This window comes from Natator depressus, chromosome 1, assembly GCF_965152275.1.
Source record: "Natator depressus isolate rNatDep1 chromosome 1, rNatDep2.hap1, whole genome shotgun sequence".
Lineage (NCBI taxonomy): Eukaryota > Metazoa > Chordata > Testudines > Cheloniidae > Natator > Natator depressus.
Genome location: NC_134234.1, coordinates 184,592,620 through 184,606,471, shown reverse-complemented (window position 1 = coordinate 184,606,471; position 13,852 = coordinate 184,592,620). Strand labels below are relative to the sequence as shown.

General features: G+C 36.9%; 1 protein-coding gene across 6 annotated transcripts in view; it reads right to left on the bottom strand.

Moving 5' to 3' along the window:
• DCAF6 (DDB1 and CUL4 associated factor 6) overlaps window positions 1–13,852 on the bottom strand; it is a 159,469-nt gene that overhangs the window by 94,596 nt on the left and 51,021 nt on the right. For all 6 annotated transcript variants that reach the window (XM_074972256.1, XM_074972268.1, XM_074972278.1 and 3 more), the window contains exons 4-7: window positions 11,647–11,832; window positions 6,194–6,307; window positions 5,047–5,182; window positions 1,069–1,283 (exon numbers count right to left, since the gene is read on the bottom strand). In XM_074972256.1, coding sequence (XP_074828357.1) covers window positions 1,069–1,283; window positions 5,047–5,182; window positions 6,194–6,307; window positions 11,647–11,832 — 651 coding nt within the window. The remainder of the gene's footprint in view (window positions 1–1,068; window positions 1,284–5,046; window positions 5,183–6,193; window positions 6,308–11,646; window positions 11,833–13,852) is intronic.

Below are 13,852 nucleotides of genomic sequence, written 5' to 3'. Positions count from 1 at the left end.
ATATCTCGAACAGAATTTCATATAAGTAAACTGTTCCAGCGTATCCTGCAACTCCAGCAGAGTAGACTTTGCCAGTGCTGTATGTGTGGACAACTGGTCTTAAATGTAAAAATATCCAAAATTCCAGCATATGGCAACAAACTTCACTCCAAGCAGAGGGTCACTGTATCCAGAACTGCATTTTGCCATTAACTCATTTAAACAATTTAAATCTTTCATTCCACTTTATGGTAAATAGCATTCACTCTGAGTCCAAACTAGAAAACCGCTGTGTGCTCATATAAGGCTCAAAACCAGCAGGAAATAAGGAATTTCAATGTGCTAGTACGCAGGCAATGAAGAATCCATTTAGGATAACTTTGCGCCATTTGCCATCAGCATGTTAGCCACAAAGGGTCAACTGCAGGGAAACAAGTTGGGGATGGAGGATGTTAGTACTGTCACACAAATGGAGGTGTGGACTAGTGGACCTACACACAGCAAATATCAGTGACCTAAGCTCAGTGCTGAAAGGGAAAGGCAAGCTGCTTTTTCCCCCATATAAGCCAACTCACAAGCTTCAGTTTACCTGTGGCCAAGCAAAACCTTTTCAATTCAGGCTCTGCTCTATTTCACAGGATTAGACCCTATAAAAACAAGTTCTGCTGTATTTTACAGTTTTTGTAAAATCATTCTCTTCTATTACAGCATTGCTGAGTGCAAAAACAAGGCTACTAAGATACTTTCTTTAAGAGCCCCTGTTTTTGTAGACTTCTGATTTTTTTTTTTCCTAAAGTATCTTTGGGCAGAATTTTCTTATGCCCAAAAGGGAATTTCTTCAGGTTTTGTAAATTTCTTCTGGTTTATAAAGGTTAAGTATTACAGGAAGAGCTCTGACAGTGATGGTTTTCTGTCTGCACAATCTGTGTGATGGCACAGTGCCTTGAACATTCAGGGTCATATCACACAACTATTCTTTCAGCAATATTGCCAAATTCATCTTTAGGGCAATACCATTGGTGTCAATAATTACACCAAGGAAAAATTGCCCAAATAGATGAAAACAGATCATATTAATCACTCACTCACCTCTTCTCTTCTCTCTTCTGCAGAAGGAACTTTAAGTTCTCGAGCTGTGTCATCCTTAGGGTCAAACAAGTATATGTAGTCTGAAGAATAGCTAACAAGGATCTCCTGCCCATCTTCACTGTAGCACAGAGATGTTACCCTGCAGGATTTGTTATTAAGATGTGGAGGAACAAAACGTGCAACCATTCCTGTAGTGCCCCGACCAGCATAATTACCTAAAACAATAAAAACAAAAACAAAAAAAAAACGTGCAAACTATAACACATTTTCAGTTAGCAAATATATGGTTAACAAAACAGCCAAAATAGTATGAATTATAGCTAGAGAAATACTAAATATGGCACAAAAGCGACAAGTCAGATCTTGTAAATATTTTATTGTGGTACTTTAACCTCTCTCTCTTAGTGTACACACAAGATTAACGTGTTATACAGCATATCACTTGCCACTGTATCTGTAACACTTATTGGAAACAGAATGTTATCAATACTAAAAATATTTACAATACAAAACACAATAATTCAAATTACCACAACCAATTAGAGAAGGGATCTAGAAGATATTCCCTTCAACATTTAAGGTCATATTGCTATGTACACATACTTATCTAAAGACATGTGGCATATGTGGTGAGGATATTCCTTTGAAATTTCAAAACATAAATTGCATTTCTCCTTTGACCAACTCACCTGTGCTTTACCCACTAATGAATCTCCACTGGAAATATTTATAACCTTCCAAACCTCTGAACAGATTGAAAATCATCTCTTTTACAAATCATTTACAGATCTTTTTTCTGACATGTATGGATTTCTCTCCAAAACTAAAATGGCCTGCAATTGAGAATATTCAGTGCTAGAATAATGACAAGTTCAGTGTGTACTATCTCAATGCATCAGGGATAATAATGGATTCTTTATACCATAGCAGATGAGCTAGGAGTCTGCCTTTAAATGAGACATAGCATTTGCTTCCAGTGCTGGTGTGCCAGCTCTTAAAATCACTATATTCTGCACAGAACAATTATACAAGTGTCTAAAGTTTTTTGTCATTTTCCCTCTCTCCCTTACAGGTCTATACAGCTAAATTCAACCACAAAGGCAACAATGCTTTGAAGATAGAGAAATATGAAAAAAAGTAGCAATAAAAAATGAAATTAAAGTATTTTTAAAATAAGCTTCTATGAAATGTAGTATTTAACAGTATGATGATATTGTGTAGTATAAAAGTTTTACTGACATGCATTTGGGATGACTGCACTGCCACCCATAAGTACTAGAAAAAAAATAAACGAACTAATCATGTATATATTACTGTTACTTTGCATGGTGTTTGAGAGATTAAAAGTCCCTGCCCTAAAGGCTATTTCCCTGTCAAAGTCTAAGTTTTCTACTTCCCACTGTTTTGACCATACAGCCATTCATGAAAAGGTTATAATTTTTATTTTTATTTTTACAGTGAGAAAAAAAAGCATTTTTCCTACTTCTACCAAAGCATCTGAACAAATTTTCCTCATTATTCTAATCTTTAAAACTAAAAAATCGCTTTGGGCAAAGACCAGAACTAGAAAGTTTCATCCCAATAACTCAAGCTTTCAGAAAGTTCTGAGCAACTGACAATAGGGTCTTAGAATGGAAACACTGTGCTGGATTTGACTATAGATATTGTAGGGTGACCAGATGTCTCGATTTTATAGGAACAGTCCCAATTCTGGGGTATTTTTCTTATATAGGCTCCTATTAACCCCCCCACCCCCGTCCCGATTTTTCACATTTGCTGTCTGGTCATCCTAAGATATTGCTACACAATCAAGCTATATTACACATATGTGCATGTACATTGGCACACCCCCTTCACTGTCTGTTAGAGGAAAGCAAAGACTACTTGATTTATCTCGGTAATAGGGTGACCAGACAGCAAGTTGGAAAAATCGGGACAGGGTTGGGGGTAATAAGAGCCTATATAAGAAAAACACCCAAATATCTGGACTGTCCCTATAAAATTGGGACATCTGGTCACCTTACTGGGTAAGGACTAGATTCAAGCTTTCACAATGAGACCCCCACACATGTCCCTCATTCAATTTTCACAGCAAAAGGAATACCCAGTCAGACTATCTGTGGAGGAGAGGAGAGGAAGTGGTAGAGACTTCAATGCAAACATACAATGGCTTGTCATGCTGGTTCTTAGGCATTTGATACCTTTGGGCTTGCATGCAAACTCTGAAACCACCAGCCACAGTGCCATTAATAAGACAGTAGTTTGCTCCTTCTAAATTGAAGTAAGACCCTGCATATCTTACTTCTCATAGAGCACCACAAACCAAAGGCCAGCTTAATTCCCATAATAGTTACATTTGAAATCTCTGTTTCAAGTGTTGATCACATCCCTAAGGTAAAACAGTTTCATAATTAAACAGTGTATTAAATACTCCAGTCATTGTCCGGCTGTGCTGGAAGGATAGGAGACACTGGATGTGGTTTAACTAGACCACAACTTTATGCTTAAATGTCTGGGAGTACCCGGCAGATAGAAGCGTACAGTTCAGGTAATTCCATGATCATTTCAATACACACCCAGGTGGCTTCTGTCAGCCCTCCCCCTGATTGATCCTGGTCCCCAACCAACCCACTACTGAGTTCTCACCATCCCCCACACACTCAAATGAGGCTCTAGGGGTGACTGTCGGGGGGGGGGGGGGGGGAAGAGAGATAGGCTCACTGCCATACCAGTCATAGGAGCCCCAAACCCCATTTCCACTCCTTTAAAGAATACCACCTCTAAATCCTTTATCGATCCATTTTATCCAGTCAGTCACTGTATGCCTCTTCTATGGAGTACCTGACATCTGCCACATATTTATATAATGAGTTGTGACATCACAGAGTAACTCCCAGTTCATATTTGTCCCAACTAAGCCCCTCAAACCCGCTGTGCAGAAGGCAAAAAAAACAAAAAACAAAAACCCACTTCGTGTTCGCCAATCTGGTGGTGAAGGAAAATTTCCTTCCCAGCCCCTTGAGAAAGGGGTGACTAGTGCAATGCTCACAGTGGATCTTGACAAACCCGAGTGTTTCACCACTTCCATGGGTGAAAGAATGGGTGCTGCTCCACCTGGTCCAGATAAAAAAGGGCTTTTCCTGCACCAGCATGGACCAATACAGTCCTCCCTCTCTTCAGTCATCTGGGGGGATGGGTCAGCATCCCCACGCTGAACTCCTCTGCAGCTACAGCAGAAAGTTACTCCCTGGCTCTCCAGCCCTGTAAAGGGGCACACACCTTTTCCAACAAGCCAGAAAACAACCCCCACTGTTTAGAGTGAATGATCTCACCACACATTATCTAAATTTAGAAACTTGGTAACAACTTTAGGCAAATATTGAAGGCTACTAGTATGTCAGGTACAGTGACAACTACTGAGAAGTTAAATGTTTTCTATGAGAATCTGTAAAATTCACAAGATCCCTTTCTGCAAGAAACTATCTTCTAATGAAGCAAAAGCATACAAACATAGGGCTGACATGGATGCAGTAAATGTGCATGTCACTGAGAGAGTTCCTGCCCTCATTTTTACTAGAGAAATGTGGCATGCACAACCTAGAGGTGCAATCATACAGTGCTCCAGTGTGGTTTATTTTTGTAAACAATTACTTGAATAAAGACAGAGCATTGCATACTGGAACCAGTAGTCTCTGTGTGCTGCATGTTCCAAGAGAGCCCTAAGAGACATTATAGAATTCCATGTGCTGCATTTGACCTGCAGGAAGTTTTGGCCACCTTAATAATAGCATTCACTGTTTATTTACAAATAATCAAATAATCTTTCAAAATATTTCCCTGCAGGCTTTACTGTACTTTTTAGTAATATCCAATATTTTTTAAAAGCCTAGATCTTATATAAAACTAAGCTTAAGTCATAAACCAGACAAACTAGAACTGTCTGCTGCTAGAAAAATTTACTTAATGTTTATTTCTCACCTGTTGCTCTTGTGCCAAGCATTCGCCGGTCATATATTCTTACTGAGCTATCAGAACAGCCCACAGCAAGATAGTATGGTATTGGAGGACAGATAGCTACAGAGGTGGCAGCACGTCGGCAGTTTATTAAAATATCCTGGAATAAAACAAAGATACTGCACTTACAAAATAGCTCCTAAGCATCTGAAGTAAAATACTACTGGAAAAAAAAGATGCAGCCCCACTAGTCAAGGTATTGCAATCATGTTTGTACGAAAGAGCCAAATCTGGCCCTATACAGATAGGTGGTAAATGTATTACAGGGAAGAGTTATTGCAATGGACAAAAGAAATCAGAGAATGAAAAACAGCATTATATCAACCTAAAAAAAGCTAAGAGTTAAGGGTAGAGAGGGCTAACAACTGCTTGGATTTTCTTAAACAAAGAAACCAGGATGCGGATAGAAAGAATTGCAAATAGGCAGGACGTATCTACACTAGCTCAAAAGGATTAGAATAGATTTGGTTTATGGGCAGATAATTGAATAGAGGAATGTCATGTATAAAGAGTAATGTAACAAGATTGGGGACCAAAAATAACCAAACCCTAAAAATGGAACACAATGCAGAAAACAGAACAGAAGAGACGGGGACCAAGGGGCAATATGTATAACACACATTTTGGGGGTCAGTTTTTATCTAGATCAGTACCAAACGTTTTCTGGAATCCAAACACTATGGATGAAATTAATACCATCCAGGGAGATACATCAGTGATTAATCTGATCTAATATGTTTATTACACCACTATTTTACAGAGGCTGCTCGACAGTTTAAAGTTGCAGCTGAGCTTCCATTATAAGCTCAATTTATACCGCCACCTCAAAAATGCACAAAAAAAAGCCATCACAGCCTCAGGATTGGAAGGTTAGGTCTGAGGCCAAGGTAGAATTTTTCTACCAAGTTTGAAGTAAACCAAACCAGAGGTTCATAAATGTACCTCAGATGTACAGAGTCCAAACAGCACTCTTTTCTGGCTCCAGGATAATCTCTACAACATGCCTCAGTCAGCTCATCGGGGCCCTCAGAAACCTTATTAGGGTTCAGATTCTAATATTAATACTATAGCCCTATATTTCTGTCATCTTATTGGAAATTTTGGTTCTTACATCTTTACAATCTTCTTTTGTGCAACTTGTTTTGATTCGAGTATCAAACCACCTTACAGTTCCGTCCTCACCGCAAGAGAGGAAAGTATAGGGATCATTTGGTACTGTCATAATCTGAAATGAAAAAAAGTCAGTACCATTAATAGTTCAAGAAAGAATATAATTTTGGGAATAAAGCCTTTAAAATTAGTGAGCAATAATCACAGGGTGATTTTTAATTGCGCTCAAGATTTCTATGAAAATAATCAAAAGTGAAAGATAGTTGAAAATTTAAAATAGTTTGTATTAGTCTTTAAAACAACCTTACAGATAGTCCTCCAGCAGCTGAAATAAGCAATTAAATCCCACAAACACTTCCATTGCCTATTGCATAAATAACGCACAAACTTGATATTTTCAGTTATTAGATAAATAATTAGCATCTAAAGTGAGAATAAAAGACAGGTTCATTTTGTTTTCTATTATGCAACAAGAGAATATTTTAACAATCTAACTACACTGTAGTCTTAAAATCCATCCCCATACAAACCACAGGAAAATACTTACCAACACTGTTCCCCCAATCAAGTTGCTTCTTCCATGCAAGATACAGTAATGAACTGAAGTATATTATTGCTCCCTATCCTTCAATGCATCAATCAATATTTTCTTCACTTTCACTGAATTGTTTTATTACACCATATTCCTGATCTCAGGAAAGCTATCAATTCCTACAAAGATGCAGTGATATTCCAAATAAGGGTGTTCTCAGAAAACTAATCATTGGTCCAGATTCATTTAACAAATCATTCCATAAAATATAGAGAACAAGAAGTGCCAAATATTACAGAGCAGAACACCTCAGGTGGATGAAGGCATGTGAACTGTGATACGATCACACACTTTATTTCTTTATATACAAAAGAGAATTTTAAAGATATCTTATGGAAAATGTAAACATCTTACATTTAAATATGTACATCTCAAGCCACTAATTTACACAGAATGAAGTAATGAAATTTGTTTAAAGTTTGGAAATCCTAGAATTACTATTCCAGTCATTAGGCTGTCCACATTTTTGGTTGTTCAACAGTACCCTTCCCTTTAGGAGCTCAGTGTCTGAAAAACAGCTACCAGACCATCACAAGTTAAGTGCAGCAGAACCTTACTCTTTCACACTACTGACAAGAGCAGACAGGGCGAATTACTGAATTAGTAAGTAAGTAACAGGCTGATCCCGCTTTCATTAAAGTCAACGGGAGATTTTTCCATCGACTTCAGGCCGTAGATGAACACCAGGCAAAAGTAATAATGAAGCACAAATGTACCACATTCATTTATTTCAACTGCTGTAGTTTAGTTTTGATTATATTGGTAACAATACAGTATTTTATAATTCACTATTAAATATGCTGTAATTTGTAAGGAGCAAGGGGTTTCTTTTCTTTTTATTAAAAAAATGAAATAAATATCAGTAGCTGTAATCTGAGCTGACTTCATAAATATTGACCCTTAACACGATATCGTATATAACTAACTATCATTAAATTATCGATCTAAAAAATTTAGCTGCACAAAAAAATCTTGATACACTGGAAATATGAAGGCAAGAATTATCCTTAGAAGTATACTCTCTTTCTGAAATAGAAATAATATGAATAGCGGCAAAGTCTGGTATTTGGTAGTGACTATTCATAGTTTTTGAACTGCCAGGTATAAACTGCAAATACTCCAGTCTCCAGAGGCCCATTTTGTGTGTGTGTCTGTCTGGCTCTCAAAAATATACTCCATTCCTCTTCTCCCACAACTTGTCTCTCATAAAACAATGGCACAGCGCTCATGAATTTCCACAAGCTTCCTTATTGTGAGGTGTGTCAGTCATGGTCTATAATTGCCACAAGCTCCAAGTGATGAAGCCAGTCCAAAATCTATCCTATTGTTTAATTCAGAATTAGTACCTGAAGGACAGATAATATTAGCTTTTGTTATTTAGAGAATATAGTGAGACAAAGTTCTATTTTTAATATAATGAGGCAATTAAATACAGTTGAAAAATAAACTCAGACTTCTTAAACACATTTTCCCCCATGGTCAAAAAATACTTTTAAATGAGATGAAGCATCTAACAAACTGACAAATTAATTCCAAGTTGTATCTGCAAGTCAATTCTTTTCTCCCCAATACTACCTCTTACTTGCTCTGCTGAGCTTTGAAGTTTCAGGGATCTAAGATCAGTGCTCACTGTGCTACACAACTTTGTATCTGCTTCATTATTCAAGTACAACAAGATAGGTTTTAGGTAGAGTAATAATATTTAAATAAGTTATACATTTATAAAGTACCTTTCTATCCTAAAGTATTTTACAAATATTCTATCAAAGAACTGTTTTGAAAATAGTAAAAGCCGCTGAAGTGCATATACCACCGACAGAACCACAGAAAAGTCAGAGAATCACTCATTAAATCCTCAACCTACCCTGAAAACCAGTAACTATGATTTCACCTTCACCTTTTCTGTTACGTCATCTGTATCCACAAGTACAACACACAAGCTGCACTCTCCTTCACTTCTAGCAAAATAGGCTAACTTAACTCTGAACAAAATCAACTACTGAAAATACACTGTGTTTGAGATTTTCAACAAACTATAGGCGATTTTAGAAACATCTTCCCATAACTTTTTAATTAAAAACATTACAAATCAATAATTTCTCAAAATGATAAACGCTACACACTATTTCTATTTAAAAAACAAAAAGGATTTCCCTCCTTTAGCATTCACTTAACACAAGTCAAACACAGCCATGTCCCTAATCATCTACTTCAATGCCACCACTTCAATATTCCTAACATTTACCAGATACCCATTTCTAACACCTGTACATGGTCAGAGTTCAAGGTTGCATCATTCCGTGTGTGGAGAACAACTCTGCCTGGTACAGATGAACAACTAATGAGTCATAGTGGAATTTACAAAACAAAAGTTTTGTATAGGATGTATACTTTAACCAAAATGTTGTGAGCACCATGCTCAGTAAAACTGAAGAAGGAATGTCATGAATCTACTCTCTAAAGAAATATCTATGACTGGACAACAGACTGATGAAGTCTAGTCACAGGCTCAGGAAATCAAGACAGACTAAAAACAAAGAAGAATGGAAGAACGGAACTTGAGACATCAAGTTTTAAGCTCTATTGAGAAAGCTATTTCTTGAAGTTGACTGAAGGTATTATGCTAGTTGACGCAAGATGACTTGTTAGGCTAGAACAAGTTCCCAGGAGATGCAAAAATGGGGTTCCATTCCTCACCACATTCATTAACTTATCCTTCATTGTTTTCCTCTGGCACCCCCCTGTATCACACGGTTACTCTGATCTTCGGCTGAACTGGGTGCTGGAAACTGCATTTGCACTACAAATATGCATGTTTGTTAGTCTATATTCAAGATTCTGCTGCTCCAGTTTTCCTAGCCTAATGCTTGGCTGTTCACTTTCTTCTGGAATAATCTTCAACTACTTTGTTCTCTTTTATAAAAGGAAAATAACTCAACTTGTTCAATATATCAAATTCATATTTATCCAGCAAGGGTTGGTAGTTAACACTATAGGTAAATACCACCATCACCGCTGACTGAACTCTTACCTCTTTACCATGAGAACACAAACAGTCGGTATTAAAATCTAGATCGTGTTGAGTAGCCTTGGCCCTTAGTAACTCATATCTCAATCCTGAGAGACTCTTCTGAAACCATGGGTGGAGTGACAGGCTACACCATTCTCTTCCATATTTTTGGGATGCAGTGAGGGTAAGATCAACTCATACAGTCTAGTTAAGGGCTGGATAAATAAGCGCAACATCAGATAGCGAATCATGTTCAGACATGAAACTGTTTAAAAATATGAAGTGATCTTAGCTCACATGATAAGAAGGAGAATGCCACTAAGGAAGCAATAGCTTCGTGATCAAAATAAACAAGAACACACAAATTAAACATCTCAAAAAAGAAATAACTGGTGTGAGGGAGGAACCTAAGATGATCTTTGGCAAAAGTGACAAGCAATCCTGAGTACAGTTCTACACTATAAAAAAAAACTTACACTATAAAAAAAAAAACTTACATTGGTATAACTACATCATTCAGGGATGTGAAAAATCCATCCCTGGTGTAGACAGCGCTATGTTGACAGGAGGGCTTCTGCCATCGATTTAATCTACTACCACTCACAGAGGTGGATTAACTATGCCGACAGGAGAAACCCTCCCATTGGCACAGTAGCATCTTCACTGAAGTGCTACAGCAGTGCAGCTGTGCCGCTGCAGTGTTTTAAGTGTAGACCTGCCCTAAGACTATTGAACTCAAGCTGCATCCAGTCTACAAATACAAAATGAGCTCCACAGGGTTGCCCTGCACATCTCCTGAGAAGACGACATTCTTCAGTTAACAAACGTTTCTGACAAGTTCTTTAACTGCACACAGACATATACTGTTAAAGAAACTTCTACCACATAACGAGAAATTAATCCAGACAGCTCTTTAGAAATGTTCCATTTTGACATGAACCACCATTCCTTTGCTTTGTTTGATACTAGTATACTTGATTCTTCTAATATCTTTTGTCCACTCTGTATAAAAACCAAAGGACCTATCTAGAACTAACTAATACTGGAAGGTCTGAGCTAGATAATTATGAAAGTAGCATTTGAAAAATACTGGAAAACTAAGATGGAATGTTGACAACTCCAAGAAAGTGGTGACAGTTTTCTTTATCTTTTGTAAAATTTAGTATGGGTAAGTCAGTAGGGAAAACAAGAGGCAAAATTGTCTAGTGAATTTAGCATGAAACTGGAGTCAGGAACTCCTGATTTTTACTACAGCTTTGCCAAGTCACTTAAACACACTTTGTGTTGCTTTGCCCATCTGTAAAATAAATGGGGATATCACTAATATAGGGGTTTTGAGGATTAATGATGATCGTAATGTATTATTTCCACCAAAAAAAGTCCTTAAGATTATAAAGATGTATCTGTAACTTAAAGGTGAAAATGTGCTGAAAGCTAGGAAATTCTCTGTAAGATTTTATATTTATATTTACCTTAGTACAGTAAAGGCCTTGTTTTTCTCCCTTTAATAAAAAATTATATACAAACTACCTGTCCCCCTAACATGTAGATAAACAAGTGCTATTATGTATCTGTTGCTATCTGCTTATATATTTTGCAGGGAAAGTGGCCTTAACAATACTTGACTTTAGAGTCTCCTTTATTTGGACAATTTATTTCTCTACTAAAGGAAATTACATATGAAATGACCCCTAAAAGTTACAAATCAAAGGAAAACTAGTTTAAATGACTGTGAAGCATAGAAATGAAGTTGTCACTGTCAGACTGAAATCCTAGCTAATATCAACACCGACATCTATTTTTCCTGTCTTAAATAAATCTTGTGCTTTTATACAGAGATGATATACAATACCTCATAGGTAGTTCCATAGTGGCACGTAAATTGGCATTGTCTGTTGGTCTCAGCATCTTGCTCAACATTAGTATAAAAAATTACTCCATCTCCAGAACAGGACACAATCTGCTTGTCATTGGTGCATGGTAAGAATTTTGCACTAAAAATATTTGCCCTGTGTCCTGAGCGAATGGTTGTTAAAACCTACAAAGCAAACAAGAAAGGCTTGTGTTAGGTTAATATTTTCAAAACAAATAGCAACACATGGAAAAATAAAATAAACTTTCAGCCAATAATCCCAAAGTTCCAGAGTATGGAATGCTAGTAATGTACACAGTCTGTTGTCCATAAAACAAAGAAAATGCTGTGAGAAAGGAATGGATTGGGAGATAAGGTGATATACAAGAGGCATATGCATGCTCTCTCTCGCTCTACGTCAAAATGGTCTGCAAAATGAAAGAGTTGGAGGACCACTGCCCTAAAAGTATTTCTTGAAATAGCCAGTACCTATATTTTAAAGATTTTGACTCTTGGACACTTATCCTGGAGCATGAAGAGGCAGCATTACATGAAGTGGTAATGAGCCACTAGACAGCTGGCAGTAGCAGCTGAGAAGACTTAAAGGGAGCAAGAAATCTAATATGAGCACACTATTTACTTTTTAAATGTACTGTCCTGAAGTTATCCCAAAGGTAAAATAGCACAAATTATAAAAGAGCAAAATCATATTAAAAAGTAGAACTGAAAAAGTTTTATGGTGGGTTTCACAGCATCCCTACTTCTAAATTGGAATTTAACCTCACTAATGTAGGGCACTAAAAATTCCAGGCTTGACCATTAGTTTATTACCAAACATTTTAACATGACGCATATTTAATTCAGCAATGATTTTTTTAAAATCATACATACACAGTACAATTTAGCAATGTAATGCTATTTATGTTACCATAATCTTTTATAGGGTCTCAATATTTGTGGCAAAATATTCTGTATGCTTTCATTTCCTAACCCACCTTAAATTAGAATATTAAAACTGAACAAAATTAAGAAGGTAAGTGTGCTTTTCCACTTTGATTTACTTTATTTCTCCCACCTCTGACAATGAAACCAGACTGACAATTTCATTTTTTTTTTCTAGCAACCGTCTCATTCTCATGTTAGTACAAGATGTTTACAATATGACAAGGACTTCTAAAGCTTTCCACCAATTAACTTAATCAAAGAAAGTTTTACAGAGATCAAGTTTCTCTGTAAATTCTTGCCTTGTATTTTAAAAGCATTACTTCAAACTTTTAAAAATGATTTATGCAAGTGCTAACAATATATTACTTAATATTCTGCATGTTCTAAGATATGGATACAACTATTTATTACATATCCAGAGAGTCAATCAATTCACTTTATTTCGCTGCATTCTCCTCTTTATTCAGGTAGGTTCAGAAAAATTATATAAACAGAAATGTAAAAAAAAAAACCCTCAGAGCTCAATTTTGTTTAAAATGAGCAAAGAGTTCAGCACCAAATCCACAGAGCTCTGCTGCCAAAGTAAGAGATCTCAATGGATGACTTCCATTATATTAAGATGCTTTAGCTCAGTCATAGCTAATGCCCAAAATAAGAGGTGGTTCTGACAGATACCTCCCCTCACATTCCATGAAAGAAATATTTTTGACTTCACACCAAACTATATCTGAGCTCCCAAATAAAAATCAACAAACTAAATAATATGAGGCTTTTCTCCATTCCCTAATAACTTCTCTGTTATGATATATATGGTATATATCATATCATATATTGTGATATATCTTGACTTTAGCAAAGCTTTTGATACGATCTCCCACAGTATTCTTGCCAGCAAGTTAAAAAACTATGGATTGGATGAATGAACTGTAATGTGGCTAGAAAGCGGACTAGATCGTCGGGCTTAATGGGTAGTGATCAACAGCTTGATATCTAGCTGGCAGCTGGTATCAAGCAGAGTGCCCCAGGGGTTGGTCCTGGGGCCGGTTTTGTTCAACATCTTCATTAATGATCTAGATGATGGGATGGATTGCACCCTCAGCAAGTTTGTGGATGACACTAAACTGGGGGGAGAGGTACATATGCCGGAAGGTACGGATAGGGTCCAGAGTGACCTATACAACTTGGAGGATTGGGCCAAAAAAAATCTGATGAAGTTCAACAAGGGCAAGTGCAGAGTCCTGCACTTAGGATGGGAGAATCC